The sequence below is a fragment of the Emydura macquarii genome, unplaced genomic scaffold, assembly GCF_026122565.2.
Source record: "Emydura macquarii macquarii isolate MOO-44397 ecotype Brisbane River unplaced genomic scaffold, CSIRO-AGI_Emac_v2 contig_431, whole genome shotgun sequence".
Lineage (NCBI taxonomy): Eukaryota > Metazoa > Chordata > Testudines > Chelidae > Emydura > Emydura macquarii.
The window spans coordinates 1599726-1625471 of record NW_027130568.1 but is presented as its reverse complement, the minus strand read 5'-3'; the positions used below and the strand labels follow the sequence as shown (position 1 = coordinate 1625471).

The 25746-nt window shown below is 38.7% G+C and overlaps 1 protein-coding gene and 1 long non-coding RNA gene across 6 annotated transcripts in view; one reads left to right on the top strand and one right to left on the bottom strand.

Annotated features, from left to right (window-relative positions):
• The window catches only part of CDH7 (cadherin 7), an 85756-nt gene that overhangs the window by 5832 nt on the left and 54178 nt on the right, over positions 1–25746 (bottom strand). For 3 of the 5 annotated variants that reach the window (XM_067537475.1, XM_067537479.1, XM_067537478.1), the window contains 5 exons: positions 12723–12976; positions 8113–8249; positions 7031–7152; positions 5325–5442; positions 2156–2407 (listed from right to left, as the gene is read on the bottom strand). In XM_067537475.1, the coding sequence (XP_067393576.1) occupies positions 2156–2407; positions 5325–5442; positions 7031–7152; positions 8113–8249; positions 12723–12976 (883 nt within the window). Of the gene's footprint in view, positions 1–2155; positions 2408–5324; positions 5457–7030; positions 7153–7742; positions 7768–8108; positions 8250–12722; positions 12977–25746 lie in introns of all 5 variants that reach the window. The other 2 variants (XM_067537476.1, XM_067537477.1) reach the window with 2 other exon arrangements.
• On the top strand, positions 14904–20071 carry LOC137146291 (uncharacterized). The gene is made up of 2 exons (XR_010917901.1): positions 14904–14968; positions 19925–20071. It is a non-coding gene; the product is annotated as an uncharacterized lncRNA (long non-coding RNA).

Sequence of the window (25746 nt, the reverse complement as noted above, 5' to 3'; positions counted from 1 at the left end):
ACTTGGATGGCCAGTTTTGAAAGCCCACAAAAGGTAGAGAATGTCAGCTCTTTTGATACCTAACATCAACAGCCAGGCAACATGGCAGACACATTCGTCATATGGTGCAGAACAAATTATTTACATAATATGTTCTGAGATCCTCTCCTCTTCTCTTTGCCAATCAACTGTTCAACTAAATGCTTGTGAACAGTCTCAAAGTGATGAGAAGGAGTACTTCAGTGCTATGAGTTATCTGCTGCATTCCAATCTCATTGCACTGAGTAGAATAAACAAGTTACTACCTGGTAATTTGACAGATAACAGATTGGGTCACTACTGAATGATTTCCCTGAGAAACACAGTCTCCTGTTTAAGAAACACATACACACTGAACAATCCTGTGAAACCGTGGTAGATTTTTACAGGCGTTTGAAAAAAAAACTGTCTCGTTTACTTATGTGCCAGAAATGATGGCATGTCAGTGTTGGGTGAAGTGGTTTTCTATAAGTACAGCATTTGTATTTCTGTAAAGGAGTTTGGGCCAGATCCAAAGTTGTGCAAACTTGCATCATTCTGTCGACTTCAACCAACGTCAATTTATACCCTTAGGATCTGGTCCTTCGTCACTGATCCGTGTGTATGTGGGATAGGGCACGTGTTCAGGAACTTTCATTAGTCTTGCTGATGATCAGGCCATTGACAATTTTTTCCATATGGCTCCATTCCATTTTAACTTTTCATACTGTGCTTAAGGATTGAAGGAGCAATTTAGGCACAGCAAAATGAGTAAAGAGGAAATTTGAAAGCTACCTGCTTTGCCTGTCACAACTTTAAAACACCAGAAAAAGGAAACACTACAACTTGTGTACAACCACTGCACACATTGACTGGATTCTATATGCTGTTGTTGTTTTACTGTTCCATTAACAGTGATCCAGGCAGCCTCTCTGTTAGGTTTCAGCCTGTCCAGAGGGCAGTGCAGAGTATCAGAAGTTGTCATGCCTCAGGGAGGCACAAGGTATTCTTTGGGGAGGTGTGGCTTGTTCTCCAACAGTGCACCTAATCCATTTTGCAGACTGCTGCTGGGAAGGAGAGGCATCCCTGCAGTTGACTGCACTTAGAGACTTCAAGTGTTGTAGACCAAGAAGGGCACATTGTTGGATCCGGTTGTTGTGCACACAGTGGAGGAAACTACAGTAAAAGCCTATTGGTTGGAATCACCTAAACTGTTTGTGTATTTTAGCTACCTCAGTGGCTATGATACAGAACTGTGGACATTACAATATCCCCATGCCTTTTGGGATGATATGCACACCTAGAGAATTCATACGAGCCTTGATCCAGCAAAGCACTTAAGCATGTGCTCAGCTGGAGCCTCAAGCAACACAGGGACTCTGTGCAGGATTCTTGTGCAGTAAAAGGATGAAGGAGGCTCCTTGGTTCCCTTTTCTACTCCACAATCTTGAGTTTTTAATACTGTCATTGCCTAGTGTCAATATCACTTCAGTCTCCACAGGGAAGTGAGAAATTCTGATCCAACTAAGCGTCTTGTGTGATTTCACAAATTTCAAATTAGGTTTCCTCCCTCCCTTACATAGTTTTAGTTTTGCCTCGGAATGTAAAAATCCAGCTGTGCTAACAGCTGCACGTATGACAAAGGAACATGCAAATGCCACTCAATTAAATGTGCTAATTCTCATTAGGGAATTAATCTGTAACATTTGCTGTATGTCTTTTGATTTTTGCAAATCAATAAATATTATAAATGAATTATATATTTAAAAGAAATAAACTGTTGGTTATAGATTAGCATATTATATATGCAGTAAGTAATGTGAACACTAATAACTGTGTTATGTTAAGCAAGAGAGATGCTTCCATAAATTCACCTGCACTGTCTATCTATAACTATTGTATCAGATGCAACTGATATTATTGCTTCTACCGTTACTTTGTATATACTACAGGTAGCAAATTACCTTTGACTTAATTTACCTAAATTTGAATTGCCAAACTAAATGGCTTTGTCAGGCTCATATTATAAAATGCCTCTGTTGCTGCATTATTAGGTTTTCTTGTCTAAAGAAAAATGAGGGTAAACAAGGTGAGCCAGTTTTTGTTGTTGTTACTACTGTACTTTGGATGGAAAATGAACAAAACACCAAGGACATACCTAATAATGTCAGGACACAAGCAAGTATTGCTATAAGTGCGCCAGTGCTAAGTCCTGCAGGTAAGATGTATGCCTCTGCATTGCATGTTTGGGCTATGCCGTCTGCATCACAGTCACACACTCTGATAGTGAGGGTATTGGTGCTACTAAGTGAAGGAGAGCCACTGTCCACAATGTATATTGGCAAGTAGAAAACAGACTGTTCCTGTCTCCGGAATCCATTTCTCCTGGTTAGCACTGATGCAGTGTTGTCTAGAGAAAGAAAAAGAGAAGTGTAAGACACAGAATTTCTAGAGAATAGTCCACAGGTAAAAATTCATTTTTTTCTGTCTGAAAGACTAAGTTTTATATTATTTTATTAACTTTTATTCTCTGGCCATGCACTATAAGGAGCTGTAATGATGTGATCTGCTAGAGATTCCAGTTCTAGCTCATACAAAAACCATTCAGGCTTCCATTTACCAGTAAGGCTTATGCTGTAATTGTGGAGGCCTATACACTTTAATCACACTGACAGTGCCACATTCCTGAAGCAAAATCCCAGATGGGGGCACTGTAAATGAGATGAAAAATTTTGTGCTTCACTTGTTACCTTAAGTAGCTATACAGTATATATCAACATGCACTTCAGTTCTCATTTTACAGGCTTTATTTCCCCACCTAAACGTTCATTGATATATTAATGGAAGTTAGATTCACACAGGAACAGGAGAAAAGGAGAATAAGCCTCTGAAAGCCACATTTTCATAACATGGGTCACTGTGTATGACTGCCAAAAAAAACTCTGGCAACCACACACACAAACACACACTTGTGTGTACAAACATGCATTGGGTGTTCATATCCGGTAACAGCACATCTAATTATTTATTTGCATGCACAAAGACCCATTTGTGTGCACAAATAATGGAAGAATCTGAACACATAATGGGAGCATGCACATGTTTGCAGGCTCACCCAGTGTATAGGAGTTTAAATTTGAACTAGAAATGACAATTAGATTAGATATTCAAGGTCACACGTGAGCTCCTCGAAATGGTGCACCTAGTGGCTTACAGACATATGGCAATGGAGCCAATCAGTTCAAGATCCATAATCACATATCAGATATCTTTTCATAAGAAAACAAAAAGCTCTATAGTCTCTAGTGATAATAAAATAGTAGAATAGCTGAGATTTAATTAACAGCTCACAACCACCTAAAGACAGGTTTTAAAAGCTTTATTAAGGTGCTTAAATAGATATGACTGTCACAACTGATTTGTAATGTTTAGTACTGTGGTTTAAGAGATATAAATAATAATTTTGCCTCCTGGGAAAGACAGTGGGAAATGACTATTTGCTGACGGCTCCTAACTGCACTTAACAAATGAATGGATGATAAAGAATCAAACCTGTATATTTGGTAGGTATTGCAATTTTAAGGTATTTTTATTAAATGTGTTAAAAATATATTAAAACAATTGAATACTAGATTAATGATTTCTTTTGTCACTTATTCTTCCCCATTTTGAAGTTTCAGAAGTTCAGAAAAACACAGAATTATTTTATTGTTCCTAATATAAAAGACACTAAAATGAACATTTTGTGACCTGTACACACTTGTACCCATGCTTAACTGAATTCAACTGAATGCTGAATTCAAGAAGACCACCAGCATACTTAATCTTAAGCATATGCTTAAGTGCTTTGCTGAACTGGAGCATAAAGACCCAAATATTCCAAGTGTGATGAACAAAAGTGTATGTGTTTGTGCAAATCCTGTCATGTAGAGCTTATTGCCCCTCTGTGGCACAGATGGAAAAGTACATATACACTTTTGCACACACTCATACTTTCTAATGAGAAATTATTTCTGAGCACAGAAGTCTTGTATATAAAAGGTTAACTAATCAAAAAGGGGCAACTTCTACCTTACTTAAACTTCTGCTGACTTTATTGCTGTGGCATGGAGTGTATTGATCTAGACTGTATGTTCTTTGGAGCAGAGACTGTCTTTTTATAATGTTTGCTACAGTGCCTAGCACACCTGGGTCTCAGATGCCTGCCTAGTGTCTCACAGGGCTAATGTGTTCTTAATAACATTAATAATAATAAATGCATTTGAGTCTTTAGGTCATAATCTAGAAAATCACTTTAGTATATTAATTACTTGCTTACTTGACTTCACTGTTTTGCTCATATGAGTAAAGTTAAGCACAGTGATAATTGCAGAATGTGACAACAAAGTGGGGACAGCTGAATTCGACTCTTTATCAACAGACTGATTTTTTTGTATTGTTATCCAGGAAAGAGACTTAATTTCACGTCATATTTATTTTGTATTCTTGTTTTTATTCAGGACAAAAGGTGGTCAAAGTGTAGATATAGTTTGAAAAACGGTCCATAAAATAATTCCTTTTAACTCAACGTATAAATAATCATTTATTTTATTAACAAGAGCAAGTTTTTACTCCATTTAGCATTGCAGAGCAAATAGACTCCCATCTAACTGCTGCATTGTTCTATTTGCTTCTATTTGCATCAACCATTAGCTAAGCAGACTGACAATGTCCAGCTACCATTCATATACAGCAACTAATAAGAATGCCAATTAGGAGTGTGTTCTCATCTCTTCACCAGTGGGAATGTGATACCAATGATGGTCCTTCATGTAGATCTTTGGGGAAATACAGTCCTATGCATGTAAATATTGTAGGTAGCCTTAAAAATGAGCACTCAGCTTCAGTTGCTGATGTAGTTGTTGAAAAGGTGCTTTTTTTCAAAGGAATGCTCATTTTGCCATGCGTTTTAGGGCTTTTTTCTTTATGCCTCAAGTTATATTAATAAAACATGAGGCCCAGGACATTTTTCAGTCACTGCCCCCAAGGTAAAATCTTGGATAAATACTTATAAATACAGGGGGAGAAAGTGAAAAAAAGACTCTTGGGGGAAAAAAAAAGATTTGAAACCCCTCTGTTTAGCTCCAAGCTTAAAATGATTTAAACAATAGCTTTTTCCTCTTGACAGATAATCTATAGATAAAAATTACTTTGGGGGCTGATTGCTCTTTAATTAATGTCCTCACTGGTATGGAAGTTCACCCAGATGATAATCATCACGTGTCTGAAAAAAGGGTGGCAGTCAGTCAGTGCTCACCTAAGGCACCCAACCACATTTATATTCTTACCTTTGTTGTCCTGCAGGGTAAAGTTTTGGTTATTTGCTGCTTCTGCTGTCAAACTGAAGTAGAACTGGTGACCACTGGGTGGGTCATCTTTATCAACAGCACTGATTTTCTGGATTACCTGAAAAGAGAGAGTTATTTTGAAGTTATATTAGGTTTTATATTTTATATAATACAAAGAAGTATATACGCACATACGCAATGCCCATGGTCAAGTGATAAATCACATTTATCATGCACCTTCAGCCACTTCACTTGCATTCTGCCCACTACTAATATCTTGTTCTAACAATCAAACCTCCGAAGCAATTTTAGACACCATTGACTTTCCTGTCCCATCTCCCCGCTGAAAATGGTGCAAGATAAATACTTTTCCTTTTCTTCTCCTACCTCAAACTGGCTTGAAGTACTATATGGCCAATATTCATCCAGGGACAGGTTAAGAGCTAATATATCACCACTCATTAAGGCTAGAAATACGAGTATTATAGTTGGAAAAGGGACTCTTTATGGATGAAAATAACAGTGGATGTAATCTGGCACTATAGAGAGACAGACAAGGCACTCACAGTTATTTGTGGGTGCAATTAATGTCACATTGTGTCTGCAAACCACAGGTTGAACGGTAACGGCCAGATTTTAGAGTTCATTTTAGGGTGAATACAACAGAATTGAGAATTAATTTAATCAACATTTTCTGAAACTTAACAGCAAACCATGTAACATACTAGACTCGTGTCTTTGTTGTTTATAATTTGTGAGTTAGTGGCCATGAGTATCTGGATTAATTGATTAGAACCAGGGACAGTATGGTCAGATAATCTTATGCAATTTGGCCAGTCCATCTCGCTTACAAGACCGCCTGCTGTTCCAGTTCTAGGTTACTCTTGAGCAAAGGCTGCTAATCATGTTAATTTCTGTTGTCATTTTAAATTTTGTTGTAATTTTAAAAAATGGACAGTGATGTCTTCCATGAAAGAGGGGGAAGGCTGAAACTCTGGGAGAAAGCACAGAGTTTAAATCCTCCATGCAGAAGGCCATTACAAATGCATGGGTGCTGTGAATTTCAGGGTGAAACTGTCTCCAATTTCCTAAGGGGCAGAGATGTTGTAGCTATGTGAAAGGATCTCTGTGGGTCTGATTTTCAGAGGTACCAAGAGCAAACACCTCCAGCTGAAGTCAACAGAAACAAGGGGTGCTCAGAACCTCCAAAAATCAGGCCTTGTGAGAGCAACCTTTTACAGGTTCTAAACAAGACGCTCATAGTGGGTAATGTGGCCCTGAGACTCCTTTTTCCTAACTCAGCCACACTTACTTCACCCACATTTTAGTTTTAGGAGTGCTATAGGATATAGGACTCAATTACGCGTAGTGCTGTGCACTCTCACTTCCTAGTGAGATCAGTGGGTATTAAGGGTGCTCATCACTGCTCAGAATCAAGCTCGCATAGCATAATTTTGCAATGTAGGGACATCTGGAGCCTTTAACAGGCTTACACTACTTCTGCACATCTAATTTTTATTTTTGCACCTTTTTCACTGTGGCCAGTATGATGGAGTTTTTAGGCTTTGTTTAATATTTGTTTAGGCTGCACAGCAATTCTAGGTATCATTTGTACTGCAATATGTTTTATCTTAAAGTTGCCGTAGTTTCAAAAGAAATTACTGCCTAACCAATACAAATAAACATCTAGAAATATCACTCTGCACCTGGCCAGGTTGAGCATTTTCACAGACAGTGGTCTCGTACTCCATGGCAAACTCGGGGGCATTGTCGTTGATGTCAAGGATAGTGATGGCCACATATCCTCTCCCAATCTGTGCTGGGTTCTCTGTGACAAACAAACAAACAAAGACTCTTGACAAGTTATTTTCTGGATCAATATGCTTTCCATTGCATACACCTGTCAAAAATAATTAAAATACTTCCTAGAAACATAGTGAAAAATAAACCGTATGGTAAAAATCCTGGCTCTTTTTCACACAATGGGAGTTTTGCCATTTACTTCAGTGGGGTTGTATTTCATTGTAGGGGTCAAATTCAAAATCCAGTGTATAAACCTCAGGAGCAAAATGTCCCTGGAGGGGTGGGAATGAGGTGACATAAAAACCGTGCCACCTCCTGTGGCCCACAGCGAATCAACATGGTGTGGCTTGGGAGTCCATGACAAAATTTATGGCTTCCCTATAACTGTGGGAAGCGTAAGAGAAGTACCATCTACCCACCCAAGGGAATCCCCCTGCAATTCCCTTATTATTATAAGTTAATCTAGCTCTAGGAAGTTTAGCACCTTTATTCGCAGACATGGTGTAATTCCTCTCAAACCTGAATTACATCCCCAAATTAAAATAATCATGGATTTCATCAATACCACCTCTGCTCATCACTACCCCTTAGCATATTCATTGGTAAAGTGGTTACTGGATTTCTGGGCTGTCTATGCTGTCTACTGAGGTCAAACCAGGACAATTACTAATCTGTGGCAAAAGGGATATTTCACAGTAAACTGATGATCATACAGTTGAGAGGACATGTGTCCCAATGAATAAAACACCTGTCTGCAACGAGATAGGTCTAAATGATTGCACAAGGTGTGAGGCAGAGTAGGTGATTAGATAGATAGATAGATACCTTATTTACAAAACATAGTCCTCATCACATAATCTACAGTAAGATCATGTACATAGGGGTGAATTTTCATATTTGTATTCAATGCCATCAAGTAATTATTATAACTAAACCTTAAGCTTTATGTTCATTCTGTTTATAAAACATTTAAATTGTAACTTACGACTCTCCATAGCCAGGACAGTGATGTTATGAACAGCATTAGTTTCTCTATCCAAAGACTTGGCAGTTGTAATGACTCCACTGTTGGCATCAATATTGAAATATCTCTCCAGGTCTGTGTTTCGATCTATTGAGTACCTAGGTGAAAGATTGAAAAAAACTTTTGATTTATGTTCAGCTATAGTTTATTAAAATGTTTCATTGATTTCTCACTAGATAGAAAGAACACTCATTGTTTCCCCCTTTTGGGTTTCTTTTTGTCCAATATCTCTGGGTTTTCCTGGAAGAAACAGAACTATATATGCAGCCTCTTGATGATGCAAATGAACTGTGCTGACAGATGCTGGCTCTGTTCCCGCACACAATGCCTTCTTAAGTGAGGTTACAGGTATTTCCTTAGCTTTTCTTACTTTCCTTCTTATGGCAACCTTTCATTTATTCATGGAGTAGCATATTCCTGAATCCAACCTAAAGTGAATCACAACTGGAAGCTTGCCACATGGCTGTATCAAATTCATGCAGCTCCCAGCAGAGCTGGCAGTGAGAGGAACAGAACTTTTATCACTAGTGGAAGATCCCCTGTTTTACCCTGTGCTACTATGATGGGGAAAAATACTTGGAGTAGGTCAGTGGAATTCATGTTCAACTGCCAGCTCCTCATGTTTTATTGTCATTAGACAAACACATTGAGCTTCTTGGCTTAACATATTGTGTGTTAGGAAGGGGAAGACAATTCATCAACAAATAGAAGACAGCACAGAGGAAAGGGGGAACCTGTCCATGGCTCCATTGTTTACTTTTCCTCTGAAAATGAGAGATGGGATTATGCAGTTTTAGAGTTACTAACAATGACTTCTTGACACACCATTCTTTCTTACTAATCAATGGGAGTTAAAGAATCATAATCGGATCAAATGTTATAATTACCGTCATAACAATGCAACTACTGCACTTTTGGTATACTACTAATCAAACCTTTTAAAAATGTGGAAGGGTGGAATTACAGTAGATACCTCAAAGAGATCACTTCCCAGTTATAATGGCCATATACCATTCGCACTATATTGTACTATACCAGTTTGTACTGTGCTGTACTACATTGCTTTTATCTGTCCCTTTAGATTGCAAGTTGTCTGGAGCAGATACTTGTTATACAGTTGGTGTTGCTTTACTGTGCTATACTATGTACTGAGGGTGCTATATCAACAGAAGCACTAATGAAAACTTTTTGGCTTTCATCATTTAGAGCTTTCCCTCTCTCATCAGCAAACACTCCTTTTTATTTAATTGTATTTTCTGTTTTTTCTATTTCAGTTTTTTTCTTTTCTCCATGACAGAACTGCTGAGTATTTGGTCAACTGTGCTCTTCAAGCGTTTCATAGCTGGCATATTATCCCTACAGACTATGCTGTATCTGTCACCTTTGCAATGAAGTCAGCTTGCCCTGCAGCTGGGATTCAGTCCCTTGCCAAACCTCAGGTTTTCCAATTATTAATACTATCACTGTGAAGTCTGATGAGCCAAAGACATACAGTTTTAATAATGACGGATTACATAAATTGCAATACATATGGGTAGAACAAGAAGAAACACAAGATTTTATAGATTCTGAAAAAGAAATGTCTCCTAACACTTACTTACAAGTATTGTATCCATACTCAAATTCTAAAAATGTATTTTGGTATGACTGAATCTTTTAGTTACTTACTATCAATTGAATTTGAAAATTAGTTTGGCAGGTCCTTTGTCAAAGCTAATTCAAATCTCAATAATTCTCATTTCCTTGTGAGATAACCCTTGCTTTTCTTATCACATCCTCTATTTTTCTTAGGTGTCTAGATTTAGAAGTGTCTAATTTTATAATCATAATATCCCACCCAAAATGTCAAGATGTATGTTTCCAGTCAATTCAGTTCTTTACTCAATATCAATTTTCGTTCTTAGAACATATATTGTTGAAATAATAATTTAAAATTCCTACATAGATAAAAAAAATAATATAGATATAAAGTCTCTTTTACGCTTTCCCAATCCTGTGAGAGTCTGGTCCCTTATGTAAATTATGCCAGACTCAGGACAGCCCTAATTTATATCAATGGTTCCCCAAGGCATGGTTCTGGCAGCCAGGGATTACCATGGCATTGGCACACCTTGGCTATTCCCTGCATGGAGTTGTGTGAATAACTGATTTTTTGCTTCACTTGTCATTCTGAAAAACTGAAAAAAAAAATGGTTTGGGGTCAACTCGAAAACAATTTTTTTTAGAAAATTTCCAAATACTGAAAAATCAAAAAATAAAATTTCATTTCCATTTTGAGCACTATTTAAATATTTCTATTTAAAAATAAAACTGAAGGAAATTTCAAAAAGGGAAAGTAATTTTTTTTGACACAAACAATTTGGTGAAACTGACACGAATTTGTGAATCATTTTGATGTTGTTGAATCTGCATTTTTTGCTGAAAAATTTTGGCCTGCTCTACCCCTGAGTCCTACTTAACCTTGGGATGCCCTTCAGCCCAGGGAATCATCAAGATGCCAATTAAGCTGGTTTTATGGCTGTTTGTGCTGCTGGAGTGGTGCAAACTGATGAAAGCAGGATAAAGAACTTGACTCTCACCTTTATACAAGAAACAAGAGTACATTGAGGAAGGACTGTGTGTAGATAGCAGTTGGAACTAACACTAACCCATGCAGTTCTGCTAAAACCAGATTTCATAAACCATGTGCTAACAACACTGCCAGAAAACACTGCTGTGGCAGAGAGAGCTCCGTGAAGATAAATTTCACAAGTAAATCCATGCCAACTCATCCATCCAGCACTTGTTTATACATGATAGGGAGCAGCTATTTTGAATCCGTTGCTAATATATGTTGAGAAAAAGAGAGAACACCTACATCACTTCTTCAAGTGAGATACATGCTTTATTTTGACCTGTTAGGGTTGCTGATTTGTAAGTGACAAAGCCAAAACACAGTGGCAAAATCACCTTTAATAAGTGTAACTAAAAATTAGATAGCAGAAAAAGCAAAGTACTTAATTAGCACCATATAAGGATTCCAGAGTGTACACCAAATGAATAATATTAACAATAATAACACTTAATAACAACATTCACTTAAATAAATTGCCCTGTTTTCCAAGGATTTCAAACAGGTTAGAATTTCTGTGAGACAGAAGTATTACATTAAACTTTTCTTTATATTGTCCATATCCTGTGGATATCATTATGCCATCTACTATTAACACCTATACAGTACTTACAAAAGAATTACAGTCACCTGGCTGTGTTTTTACTTATGTGATCATTTTCTGTCACTGTCCGTCTCTCCCCACACAACCACAAACATAAAATTCACTCTCTATATGTGGCTCCTAGTCACAGGTTCATAGCACTTGTATCCCAACCATGATATTATGAAGAAATGGTAGATTCTCCACATATACATGCTCAGAGAAGGAGGGGGGGAGGTGAAAGCCTGCAACAGATTTTTCATTCACTCCCCTGAAGAAGGGAAATGTGGCCACATCTTTCCATTTGGTGATAGCAGATATTTGACCCCAATGAGACCAGTAAAAGGCACATAGCCAATGTATCTGAGCCATCTTATCTATCCTGTTTAGAAACAACATTATACTTACAATAACCCCCTACTGAGTCATTATCACCAACATGCAACCAGATGTGTTTCTTGACTCTGCCCGTTTCTATTTTACATGGACAATTCACACTGTGGTGACAACATGGGAGAATAGTTTAAATTGTTTGTGGAACCTTAGCTCCAAGTTTCTGAACTATAATATTAAAATGTTTTTGTTATTAGTATTACTCATTTATATTACTGTACAATATAAGTTATTTATAAGGTTCTTTTCATTTAAGGGCTACTGGTAGGATTATCAAAAGCACCTAAGGCTGAAAAGGACTCTTGCTCCTAAATTCTTCTGAAAATCCTATTCTTTATTTATTTACATCCTTAAGTTTATCTTAAAAATGATTTTTGCCTAGTAAATATACAAAACGTGAAATGTGTACACGTAATATATAATTAATCAATAATTATATTATTTCAGTAGCTGAATAATAAAGCTGAAATAATGCAGACAAACAAATACATATCTTTCAAACAAATAACTATAAAGATATCATTTGCTAAACAAATGAACCTCCAGTTTGTACTACTTATGAACAGAAACTCTACAACATACACATCATCAATGCATTCAGAATATGCTTCACTTCTTTTTTGCACATAGTTTTCATTGTAATAGGTTTGGCATAATTGATTTAATAGGGACATAAACTATGGTTTTGTGAATTTCTCCTAACTGCTGCAGAATAATGACCTTGGATAATCAAGTGATTTTTGTTTCAGAATTCTGCAAATATATATATTTTTAAAGAGATTTATATAAATTGTTTCATCAAAGCTATTGCAGCAAAGGAGTCAATATAAGCAAACTTTTCAAACAGCACAGATTTATGCTGCAAGGGGAAAAAAACGAAATAATCCCTTCCAGTAAAATGAATAATCCTGCAATATAGGGAACCAAAATGACATCAAAGGACAACATACATATATACATATATAAAAGAAGCCTTATAATTACCTAACAGGACTGTTCAAGACATCAGGGTCATGGGCTGCAACTGTTCCAATGATGGTGCCAACCTTTGCTGCTTCAGACACCACCATGGAATACAAACGGGAGGTAAACACAGGGGGCTCATCCACATCCTCCACAATTATCTTCACAGTTGTCATATCACTAAAGGGTCCCAGACTTTGAAAGCGAGGGTCAACATGCTTATTTGCTGCTTCTATCCTCAGTGTATAGCTTGTCTTCGCTTCAAAATCCAGCTCCTATAAAGAGAAAGTTACTGGAAATTTAATTACCAATTAAATAGATGGTGCAGCAAAGCTTTTTCATTTACAAATGTCAGTGTGTATATAAAGAACTTTGCCATTAGTATCCAGGCAGCACTTTTGACTGGCAGATCATAGCAAACTACTGATTTTTAGCTTTCTCCTTTCACTATTCACAGTGTCTCCTACAGTCTAATCCAAGGTATTTTTTATTGACCATAAGGCTGCCAATGAAATGCTAAGGTTATTTTCCATTAGTGCATTAATTTAGTAGTTATAAAACTACATGCAATTGCCAAAGGAAAGCACAAAAGTTTTAGGAAAAGCCAGTGCTGCTTAACCAAAATGGAATGATAGTATATACTGAAAAACTAAACTTTACCATTGGTTTTAATGAATCCTTGTTGTAGCATATAAAGGCAAATTAGATGAACTGTATGAAGGGGATTTTCAAAAATGCCCTGCATTGGCCTAACCTGCTCCTACAGAAGCTGATGGGAATTAGGCTAATGATTATTATTTTTGAAAATCCCTCTCAACAGATGAAATCTCCTTGATTTCCCAGGGCTAGAATTTCACTCAAAGTTTTTAATGTGTGTGAATACTTCATTTTGTGTTATGAGTATTTACCATCAATATAATATCATCATATAATTTCCTTTTTACTGCACTATCTAGGGGTACACTTTTGGCAGAGGGGTTACTTGTTAGAAATTTTTATTTGAAAGACTACAACAGTTGGACAGAATTTTGATACAGTCTTTGGAGGATACTGATCAATGGGATACTCCAAATGCACTAGCAGTTTGGATACAGAACACTGCAGGAAATCAGCATCACACAGTACTGTCTGCATCATAGCATATTGCATCTGGATGTAGCTCAGAGAACATTTGATCAGGACTATTTATCAAACATTTTATGCAAAAATTGCTTCCCTTGGTTTTGCCTTATCCACTATATAAATATGTTTCCCCCAGACAGTTAATATTATATTAGAAGTCAATAAGAAACACATAGCACTCAATGTTCCAGACCCAATAATCTTTTCTGGAACATAAATATATGATTTAAAGAGTTGTCCCCATGAAACTAGAGAACAAATTTTACTGAAGTTGAGATGGCATCCTGCTGCAACAGAAGTCCCTGAAAGAAAGAAGTGAATTAATATCAGTGTTGTGCTCATACTCTATAATGTAATGTCTCTGGCTTCTGTGATGGTCTGAGCCTGATGGAGTCAGGATGCATTGAGTGCCTAGCTACCTTTTACATTACAGAAATATTCATTTGTAGATAGCAATGATGGGACTGAAGCCTTGCTAAGTCTGCAGGTTGGTTAATCAGCTACACTTTCAAAGTAAATTCACGAGACTATAACATACTTATAGAAAAACGGTAGGATTGAACAGATACTGGAAAAATTGTTAGCTTCTGAAATGCCTTGCCACAATAACCTGCTAATATCTGCAAAACATCTTCATACACATTTGGAGGAGTATTTATAGGAATTGTTAGCCAAATCAGAGCCAAAAAACAAATCTGGAACCTGCATATACTGTGGGCCAAGCTCTCCTCTCAGTTACACTGGGACATATCCAAAGAAAGTCTATCAAAATCAATGGAGTTTACTTAGATTTTACAATACAACTTTTTACAGTTTGTATTGTGGTATAGCAAGGGCAGTAGGAGAGCACATGACAGGAGGTATGTAATCCCCAGAATGATCAGGGCTTTATTCCCTGCAGACCAGTAGAGGGCAATTAGAAGCAGCTGAGGCCAATTAAGGCCCAGCCAGGTGCCTGATAAAAGCCCACTGCTCCAGAGAAATGGCACAAGCTGGAGAAAGTTGCTGTGCTGAGCTGAGCTGAGCTGAGCTGAGCTGAGCTGAGCTGAGCTGAGCTGAGCTGAGCTGAGCTGAGCTGAGCTGAGCTGAGCTGAGCTGTCAGGAGTATAGTGGAAGTGTGGAAGAGCAGAGAAGTCCCAAGAGAGGTACTGAGCCTAGGAGAGGGGGGAACCTGCCCCTGGCCAGACTGAAACACTACCCCAGGCACAGGGGCCTGGGTCAGGAAGCCCAGTTTGGGGCAACAAGGAAATAGGGCCTGAGAGGCCAGAAGGACTGAGGGGAAAAGTAGCTCAGGGGAAAAAGACTGCAGCTGCGCATACAGTGCCAGCAGCTCACAGCTGCTACTCATAGGGCCCCTGGGCTGGGACCCGGAGAAGCGGGTGGGCCTGGGTCCCCACCCCCCTCCCCAGGGGAGACGGGGTGATGGGTGACTCCCTGGCCCACTATGAGAAGTGAAGTGTGAGACCCAGTAGAGGGAAGCCGGCCATCTGCCACAGTATATATACTTGCATAAATAAGAGGAGGATTTGGCCCATTGTGTTCAAAAGGAGATGAATGTTTATAAATTCCATGTTGAAGTTCACTGCTTTGCTGAATAGGGATGGACTTACATATGTGCTTTAAATTATGCACGTTTAATGAACCAGGACCTAAAGAATTCAAAAATTATGTTTGAGACAGTCATTGTGAGCAATGCAAGTATTAAAATAAAGCAAATTCTCTTGATCTACTGTAACTTTGATACATGAGCAGACTGTTTTTAATTTTTATTACAGAAACAAGTACAGTTATTCTGAATCTCAAGTTCCTTTTGGTTTTACATCTGAAATACAATAATCTGAGGTATCTACATCTGTCAGCCATTAAGTATCAGTACGCATGGTGATAGCATGATATAGCATGGTAGGGATGGTGATATGTATGGTAATAGTGTATCTAAGAGATGTTCCAGAAACATGTCAAGGAAGCAATTGACATAATATGCTGCGCATCAGGCTCACTGAGAGAAAAAGAAACGTGCAATGTATTAAGGCTATTCTTATTTTCGAGCACAACTACCCATACAAGTGAAATAAATTAGGCTACAAACAATGTCATAGAGGTGAGGGAGAAAACAGATTTGCTGAAGATGAAAATCTGATATGGTTTAAGTAAAGCAAAGGCAAAGCACACACAAATTCTGTAACTAAGTACCTGAATTCGGTGGTACTCTGCTGTGGCAATGGCAGCTTCATTTTAAATCAGAAAAAGGAGGTTTTTAATGAGCTAGCTGTACAAATGAATAATACAGTTAGTACAGTAGCCCCTCTTCTGTATATTTTGATATTAATTCCAGTTTAATGTGTACTGTCCTGACCTCTTCAAACTGCTACTGGTGATGTTACTGACAATGTTTAACTCAGGCTTAATATACAGTTATCAGGAAATTCAGTGGCAGTCAACAGGAGTTATGCAAGCTACACAGAGTAGCTTGAGTAATTCCCATTGACTTCCTAACTTCCCTTTAGCACACCATCTCCACTGTGCTGCATCAATGGGAAATGTGTTCCTGTTGATGCAGTGCTACTCCTTTTGAGGAGGTGGTTATTTGAATGGACTTCTGGATCTACTGAGTGGGTCTTCACTGCCGCTCAATCGATCCACATAGATCGATCTGACGGCGACGAATTTGCCGCCGTCAGTGTGTACATACCCTGAATCACAAACATTATCTTGGGGGGAACCGGAGCTTGGGGCAGCTGTGCAGAAGTGTGACACACTCAGGGATTTTAGAATAAGTACATAAGTTGCATACCTCTACTACAATGTTCAGCAATGAAACAGTTAACATTATTGCTATTTAACTTAAGATTTCAGAGTTTAAAAACCATAAAGATGAATATGGCAGCTCCCACCCTTCAGAGCTAGTGTTTTAGGTTATCTGAAGACTTAGGAAAACGTGAATCCATTGGTTTGTACTTGCTTCACATTTTCAAGGCTATGTTCACAATCATGAAGCCAGAAACACAACTTCAAAAGCCAAAGAAAAGCTTTTAATCTGGAGCATATATTTGTAGGAGCACTGTGATCATCTATTCTGATCTCCTCATAACACGGACCATACAACTTCCCTGTGTTAATTCCTTCTTCAAGTATAATAATATTGCAAGAACTAAAGCATATCTTTTAGAAAAGAAACCCAGTCCTGATTTAAAATATCCAGTTATAGAAAATAATCACAAACCTTGATTTAAAAAAATGTGCCTTCTTTCTAGTCTGAATTTATTTAACTTCAACTTCCAGTCACTGGTTCTTGTTACTCCTTTGTCTGCTAGATTGAGAAACCCTCTGTTACAATTCTAGGGTTAGCTGAACTTCTGCTGCCTCTGTGATCTGCTCAAGGGCTCCCCTTCATGCTTCCAGCCATCACCTCTCTATGGGTGGGAACTCTCTTTCCCCTTTCTCCAACTAGGGATTCACTGTGCTTATCCCAGCAAGTCTGATCATAGGGTATGTCTACACTGAGAGTGGCAAATTTGCTACCGTCAGATTGATTTATCCAGATCGATTGAGCAGAAGTGAAGACCCGCTCAATCGATTCGGAAGTCGATTTAACAAAACCACTTCCCCAAAAAGCGTAGCACTGCGTCAATGGGTATGCATTTCCCATCAGCACAGTGCAGTGGAGATGGCACAATAAGAGAAGTTAGGAAGTTGACGGGAGTTACGAAAGCTACTCTGCGTAGCTTGCATAACTACCGTTGACTGCTGCTGAATTTCGCCGGCAGTGTAGACCAAGCCTTAATCCAGCGCCTGCCATTCTGCTCTCTCTAAGTGACCAGCCAGATTTCAGAGCACAGTATCTATTTATGAAAAAATAATTACAGAGAAAATATATCATAAACAAGAATCTGTCTACACCTATAGTACCTTACCAGATATTACCCATCTCCCACTTGGAGTTCGTGGTAAGTATGCATTCCTTTAAACCCTTCCAGAAGGGTTCTGCCCTCTGGGTTACAAATACGTGTCAATCTGAGGATCAAGTGAGAGTCACAGACAATTCAGGCTGACCCTTTATACACAAAGCCCTTTCTTTGACTCCTGGAAATGAGTATATGCAATTACCCCCAGGGTTGGTACTACTTTGGAGTTGTTTACCTGTCCTGAGATTTGTTGTAATTCCATTCCACTTACTTTAATTCCTGGAGGAGGCTTCATAACCCTCTTCCCTCCATGGAGCTAGTATAGAATTCCTATCTCACAAATGTTTATGAATATTCCCTGTGATAGGATCTGGTATATCTCAACGTAACAGTCTTTTGAAGTTTCCATGTTCCCAACATCTCACATATATCACACACACCCTTATCAAATTTCTGTTCTTCATGCAAGTACTCCAAGAAAGTCACATCTTTACCTTCTTTGTTAAGCTAAATACAGTGAACTCCTTGAGTCATTCATTATAAGGCATGTTTTCCTATTTAAATATTCTCTAAGCTCTTCTCTAAACCATCTCCAATCTTTCAATATCCTTCTTAAAAGTGAGGACACCAGAACTGGACATGGTGTTCCAGTAGCAATCACAACGTCGCAGTGTCAAATACAGAGGTAATTTAACGTCTTACTCTATAATTCTGCAACAAGCTATGCATTCTGTGGGTGAAATCCTGGCCCTATTGGAATCAGTGGCAAAACTTCCATTGACTCCAATAGGCCAGGTTTTCACCCTGTGTCAAATTCTGTTGCTGCAGAATTAAGTAATCCACAGGGCCATGTTATAAACTAGAAACACTGGACACAAAATTTATGAGTTTCTTTTTGTATATTTCTTTGTATACTATTGTTAACACCTATTGTTAACACTCTGCTGGATGGCACTGGTAACAGTTTTTTTTTGTTTTTTTTGTTTTTTGTTTTTAAACACATGAGTTTTATGTTTCAAAACTCCTTGATTTTAGAATTGGTTTATGTTGTTTATATAATTTAAACAGTGGTTTATGTTGAAGTAAGATGTTTTAGAGTGCAGGAGAACCTCCTCACACATGTGGAAATATATTATCAGGATGCAGAGTAAAATATCTTTTTTATTAGCTATTAGTGACCAGCCTAACATCAATGTCAAAGTCAGCACTCAGAAAAAAAGATTAAGAAGTAATTCCAGTTTAATGTAAATGTGTACACAGTACAATATATCTCAACAGATAAACTCTGCAAAGCCTAATTGAAATAGAGCAGGGCACAAGTTAAAAAAAACTATGATTCAAAGGTCAATATTTACAGGTATTCCTGCCATTATGTGTTGTTCATAAAAATGATTTAATTAAAATTTCTGGTAAGTTTATTAATTAAAATACATCAGGGCCTTTGGTTTGCTGACCAGATGTTAATATTTATTTGGCACACTGACACATACCTTTAATTTTTTAAATTTTTTTATTGGTCTCTTTTTCTAAAGGCAGAAATGGACCTTTCTTTTAGACTAATTCAGGGGTGCTAGAGAATGCAATGTGAAACAGTAAAGGGTTAATAAAATATATATTTATAAGAGAGAGGTATTTCATTATTGAGAAGGATGGTTGAATAAGCTCAGGTATCCACAATGTATATGCAGTTTACATATGTTTTACAACCCTGCTTATTAGGGTATCTTGTTTCCAAAAGGTCAGTGAGACTGCAGTACTGAGACATTCAATTTTCCTAATAGTTTCCTAAACCTACAGGGAACCTTGCTAAAGAAATATGGTCAAAAACCTTTTAAAATACATCTTTGATGGAAAAATGCATTTAGTAACAGAGTAGACTTTGTTCACAGAAATAATTATACATTTTTAAGAAAGAAATTGGGCTTGTAAGTAATTGCTGTGAATTGCCAGTCCTCGAAGGTGTTGGGCACCTCCTATGAGATGCTGGAAGCCTTCAACTCTCAAAGAAATCAGTGGTTACTATGGTAACTAAGCACACTGTACAGCATGTTCACCACTAGACCTGGCCAGAAAAGGGCTTTTCCCTCTTGTGAAAAATTTAGAATTTTGGGGGAAAAAATTATCCCAAATCAAGAGGAAAAGTCAAATACTCAAAATTTTTCACAGGAGGAAAATTTTTAAAAATTTTTGTTTCAGGAGAACTGCAACAAAATATTTCAGCTTGCTGGCCAGCCTAACTCCCTGCCTGGTTTGCATCAAAAGTTTCAACAAAATCAACACCTTCCCATGGATAATTCAGTTCCATCGAATCAGCATTTTTGACTGACTTAGCAGCTCTGCTCACTACCCTTTATGATTAGAATCTTATTTTTCAAAACTGATCGCTGATATCAAGAAGTGGAAAGGGAAAAGGATACATTTGTGGAAGAGAAGTGGTGACTGCAGAAAACAGCTCAAGTCTGTCTAGAATTACAGTTCTTCATGACTCCATCTTCTCCGGAGCCCCCGTTGACTAAAATATTTAAATTCACACATTCTAAATGAATAGGACTGAAGTACATGCTGAAAATCACTGCTTTAGGGTATGACTCAAAGTCCATAGAAATTAAAGGAAGGAATCCCATTGAATACAATGGATTTTGGATCAGGCCATTGCTGAACAGAGACGGGCTAACTCATGTGAATAAATTAAATGTGTGCAAGTGTTTTGTTGAACTGGGGTCCAGATCTCTGCAGAAAGAAACAGATGAATCATTGGTTTCATAGGAGAAAGAAAAATCATGCAGTATGTAATCCCCCTGATACCTCTGCAGGTACAAGATCAGGAAGTCTGGGGTGTGCTTTACCTCCTGAGATTCTGAGTCATTCTGCCAATGTGGGTCTCTCTGATGAACTCATGTCTCACCCCCACTGATGATATGGATTAGTCAAATTGCTACTCTAATGGTGGTACCTCCTGGGAAATTATGGATGATCCACCCTACCCCTGGATACTACCTTCATAAATAAGTATACAATTCTCAAATTACCAAGCAACTCCAATAAGCTTTACAGAAACAATAGAAATTATAAATTACAAAAAATGCCAGAAACAAGTTATACTAAATAAATATATATGGATACGGCTAGATTTTTTTAAATATATACATAGGCACTGTAGAGGATACCATAAATCTTTCTTTTTTTTTTTTTTGGTCACTTAACACAACCACTCAAAGTCTCACTGATTCTAGTTGTTAAGTCAACTGACATGTCAGTTCCAAGTCCAGGTACAACTGTAGATGCTACAGGCACTATGGTCCAGTGTGTATCTTGTCTGTGGGATCTGATGATCCGCAGAGCAATCTAGATCTCAGTTTTTCAGCTCCAAGGGATGGTCTCAACAAGTGTTTCTCAACCTTTTAGGTAGCAGGTATCCCCTAACATCTGAAAATTTTAATAAGTACCCCCAACACTCAATTTTCCACTCTGAGAAATATAATCTTTTTCCCCTTTACAGCTGGACAACTGTATTTCTCATAAATCAGGAGAGTTCTGAGTTCTGCAGTGCTGTGTGGCTATGGCAGATCACAAAAACCCCTGCTGTTTCTCCCCTCCCTCCTCCTCCCCTTCCTCCATATAGGAGCAAAGGTCAACGCCAGCCAATCACTATGGCCTGATGGTGGGGTCACGTGGTGTTCTCCTCACATTGGTGGGAACTTGTGAGGTAAGAGCAGGCACTAGCAGCCCACAGTGGATAGCAGAGCTCCCCATAGCCGTACCTAAGGGGTGTGGGCCTGGGGCAAATCATACCGTGTGGGCCCCTCTTAAGATTTTTATACTGGTAAAATCTGGGGCTGTCATAGTTGTCAATTTCACTGCTCAACTAGTCCGTCTCCAGGACTGGGCAAGCTGCTGGACTCTTCACCTGGCTTTCTGGGCACCGGGCTTTGAGCTGGGGAGGGGAGGGGAGCTGCCACCTGGGCAAGTTGCAGGCAGCTGCCACCTGGCTATCAGCCCAGGAGGTGGGTGACTGCCACCTGCTCTGAGCTAGGGTGGAGGAGGCTTCCGTGCAGGCTGGGACCCGGGGATGTGGACAGGCAGCTGCTGCCCATCTTCAAGCCAGGACACAGGAGGCTGTATCTCGGCTCAGAGTCAGGGCACAGGTAGCAGCCACCCAGCTGTGAGCGCAGGTTCCCAGGGGACTGAGGCGGCTGCTGGACTGAGGCGGCTGCTGCCTCCCTCCCAGCTGGGAGCCGGGACCGGGCAGGAAGCGGGCGGCTGCCACCTGGCTCCCCCAAAAGTCAGCAGCTGCCGCCCACCTCCCTTCACTGGGTTTTTTGCTGCATTCCCCCTGGCTGTGTCTCGTGTAACCCCAGGGATACATGTACTACAGGTTGAGAAACTATGGTCTAAACCCTCCTCACGCTGGGGTGACAAGCTTAGCTCTAAGCTTTCTACTTTGCCTCCTGGTAGGCTGTGGCAGCTGAGGTAGCCAGCTGTACTGTCCATCGGGCAGTAACTCCATTCACAATGCTGTGGCACACCCTGTGGGAACCTAACTTGCTGGAGTTTCCCAACTGAGGATTGGGACAATTGGAAAAAAAACACAACAGTCAATCTGTGATAGGGGCTGGATGCTCCCTTCCTCTCTGATTCTCTCCACCACACCCTCCCTTTCTCTCTCTCTCTCATTTCGTTTTCAAAAGGAGGGGCTACCTCCTCTCTCCCAGGCATCTGGTCTCTGGGGTAAAGACCAGTTAGAGCTCACCTCTTTCAGGACATCTGGGATTCCTGCATTAGTTCCTTCCCTCCAGCCTCCGCTCTGTTTAAGGGACGGTTGCCAGGCAACTGGGTAGCAACCCTTCTGGGATGCAATCTTCAGCCCTGGCCAGGCCCAGGTAAGTTTCACAGGCCCGTTTATGGTGAGGGGGTTGACGAATGGGGATTACAACTATATTCCAGATTTATTTCAGTAGTATAATCCAGTATACTATAGTATATTACAAACTATTTAGCTACTGACATTTCCCGCCTATCTTAGATCACAACTCAAAAAAAGGACTCGAATGCATTTTCCACATGCTCGTATAATACATAAATAAAAAGATCTATCTTTTAGCACTTGATCTTTCTTTTAGCACTTCTTAAATTGCTCATGCTCCTAATAGAAATAGTGGAATTTGCCAGCAAAAGTTATTTCTGTGAAGAATATTTTCTTGATTAAAGAAAAAAAAAATCCTTAAAAAAAAACTAACTGACTGATCTTTTTTGCTAAAATACAATCCAGTAGTTTACTCAGGGAAACAATGTGAACTCACTCCAGATATTTATACACTGCAAAACAATCAGCAATTTTTCAACATTGGAGAAAATATGATTGTTTACTGAATTTAAGTTAGCTATCGGAAAATGATGAGAACAGAATTTCAAACCCATTGTCAAGCCAGTTACTAGGATAGCTAATTCAGTCAGATTGTAGTTTACTGTTAGCACAGGACCTGATCTTACAAATACTTTCTAGAAAAAGTAATGCTCAATACTAAGTAAAATTCAATCCTGAACAGAGGCCCAGCACAGGGATTTCTACTCTACTGTGAGTAGCGCCACTCAGACGTCAACGGAACTACTCACAGTAGAGATTAATATGATCCTTGTGTTTCAGGCAATGTCTAGGGTTCAATTCCTGACTATCACAAACTTCCTGTCTAACATTGGCAAGTCACTTAATATCCCTGTTCCTCAATTCCCCATCTGTAATATGAGTCATAATAACTCTAGTATGGGTATTATAGAGGAATAATAATATTGTCTGCCTTATCTTTTTAGATTATAAAGTCTTTGGAACAGAGATTGTCTCTTAGGATGTGTGTCCAGAAAAATGGCATCCTAATAAGAAGATGAAGCAGCAGCCGAAGGAAGCATTTGTAGGATCAAGCCCTAAGAGTTTGATCCTGCCATAGGATATACTTCCCAAACTCTCATGAATAGTACATCTGTGCCATCTATGGCAGGCTTTAAGGCAGAAAATCAAGCTATACACTTTAGGTAATCTGGAAGGATGGAGAACCCTTTCTCAGTTAGGATGTTATCTGATATAAGCAATAGATATTATTACTGACCTGGAAGAAACATGTTAAAAAAAAAAAAGGTTAACTTTCAATATAGAAAATGAGGAAGATACTGCACATTATAGACACTAATGAAAGACAGAAAAAGTACACTGGAAAGATCTGCAGGTTTTGGGTTTTTTTTCTCTTTCAATCTAATTAGCATTGATGCTTATTTTATACAGAACGTCATTTAACTGGCCTTCAGATTATCCCCTCATTACTGCATGCTATAACAGAAGGACAGTTTCCAATAAAAGAACACCAAGCCAACAGCTTACAAATCACTACATCAGTGTTGAAGGTTAAAAGGACAATGTATACTTTAGTTCTTTCTTCAGTACAGTGAATAGAGCTTGACAGCTTCATTAATATCCGTGCATTAGTGTGATCTGATTAGATCCTGTACAGGCACTATTCATCTTGTCTTTTTTTTTTTTTTTTATTATTTCTTTTTTGGAGTAAAGATTTTGTCCTGTCTGAAGAAAATTACAAAACAAGTCATCCATATCACAGAAGCTGGATATTCAGTTATCCTTCACACAGTAAGCCCATTTTTGTAATGCTCATTTTTTACTGTATGGTAACTTTGTAATAATGTACTTTACAGAGGTGAAAATCCCATTTTTAAGCCCAGTTGAGGTCTCATATTGAAAACCACAGTACATCAAACAAATGCACATTATATCTCAAAGGAACCAAGGAAGGCTCAAGTTCTTACATTGTAAACTCTGATACAGAATTGAAAGCAATTTTTCTAGCTGGAAAAAATGGAATGTTAACACTCAAAGACTCACTTGTAAAAACCCTATTTTTATAATTGCCAATTTTACTCATAAACTAGCTCAGTTTTTAAAATAATTAGAGCTCTGCAAATCTGCAGATATCCGCTTTATATCTGCACACCATTTTTTGCGGATGGTGGATTGAATGCAGATCTCAAAGGCGGGGAACTCACAGCCTTTGACGCTGCTTCCCCAGCTTTGAGATCTGAGGGTTGGGGGCTCCCTCTGTCGGCCCTGATCAGCTGTTCAGGCAGAGCTCCCCCTGACGGCTACCAAGCAGCTGTTCGGGTGGGCTCCCGCTAACCGTGGCCGATCAGCTGTTTGCCAGCTGCCTGGAGGGGCTGGCCCCTGAACAGCTGATAAGCAGTGGCAGCTGCAGTGGGGCTGGCCACCAAACAGATGATTGGGAGGCCCAGAGCTGTGGTTGCATGCAGGTGTGGATGACCTAGAAGATAGAGATTGAGAATGGCAGGTTGGATGTCAATTGATTCTGGCAGATGCGGATCGGATGCGGATCCACTTTTTTGTACCTCCACAGGGTTCTAAAAATAATCCCTTAACATATATATATATAAAATCACTTATTTTCAATTTTTTTCATCTAAGATTCAAATTGTGTTGTGATATTTGTAATGGGGTTGTGTATGAGAGGAAAATGAAAACAAATTGAACAGTAGCTCTCTCTATAAAGGGAAGCTTGCTTCTTGGTACTTGTTACTAGACAAAAATCAGGATTGGTCATCTTCCAGCTGCTTTTCAGGATCTTGCATTGCATTAAAGGGCTGTTCCAAAGCCAATTGAAGTCTATCCATTGATTTCAAAGGGCTTTGGATCAGGCTCTATCACTTTGAAGGACTTAAGTTAAATATAATAACATTAAATTAAATTAAATTATATTAAAATTAAATAAATATGTACAATCTACCTATTACTACCATTACGACTTTAAAAGCCATTTATTTGACAAGACTTCTGGGGAAGGCAAAATTTTAGGTGGAATGCAATGGATATAAGAGACTTTGTTATCTATCAGCTAGCTCGTATGATCATTTTCTTAATGCACTGTGGTGTGGGGAGATATTTTTGTGATTGTAAGTTTGACTGTTGCCTAAAAGGTGTACAGACACTCTTCTTATATTTTAAA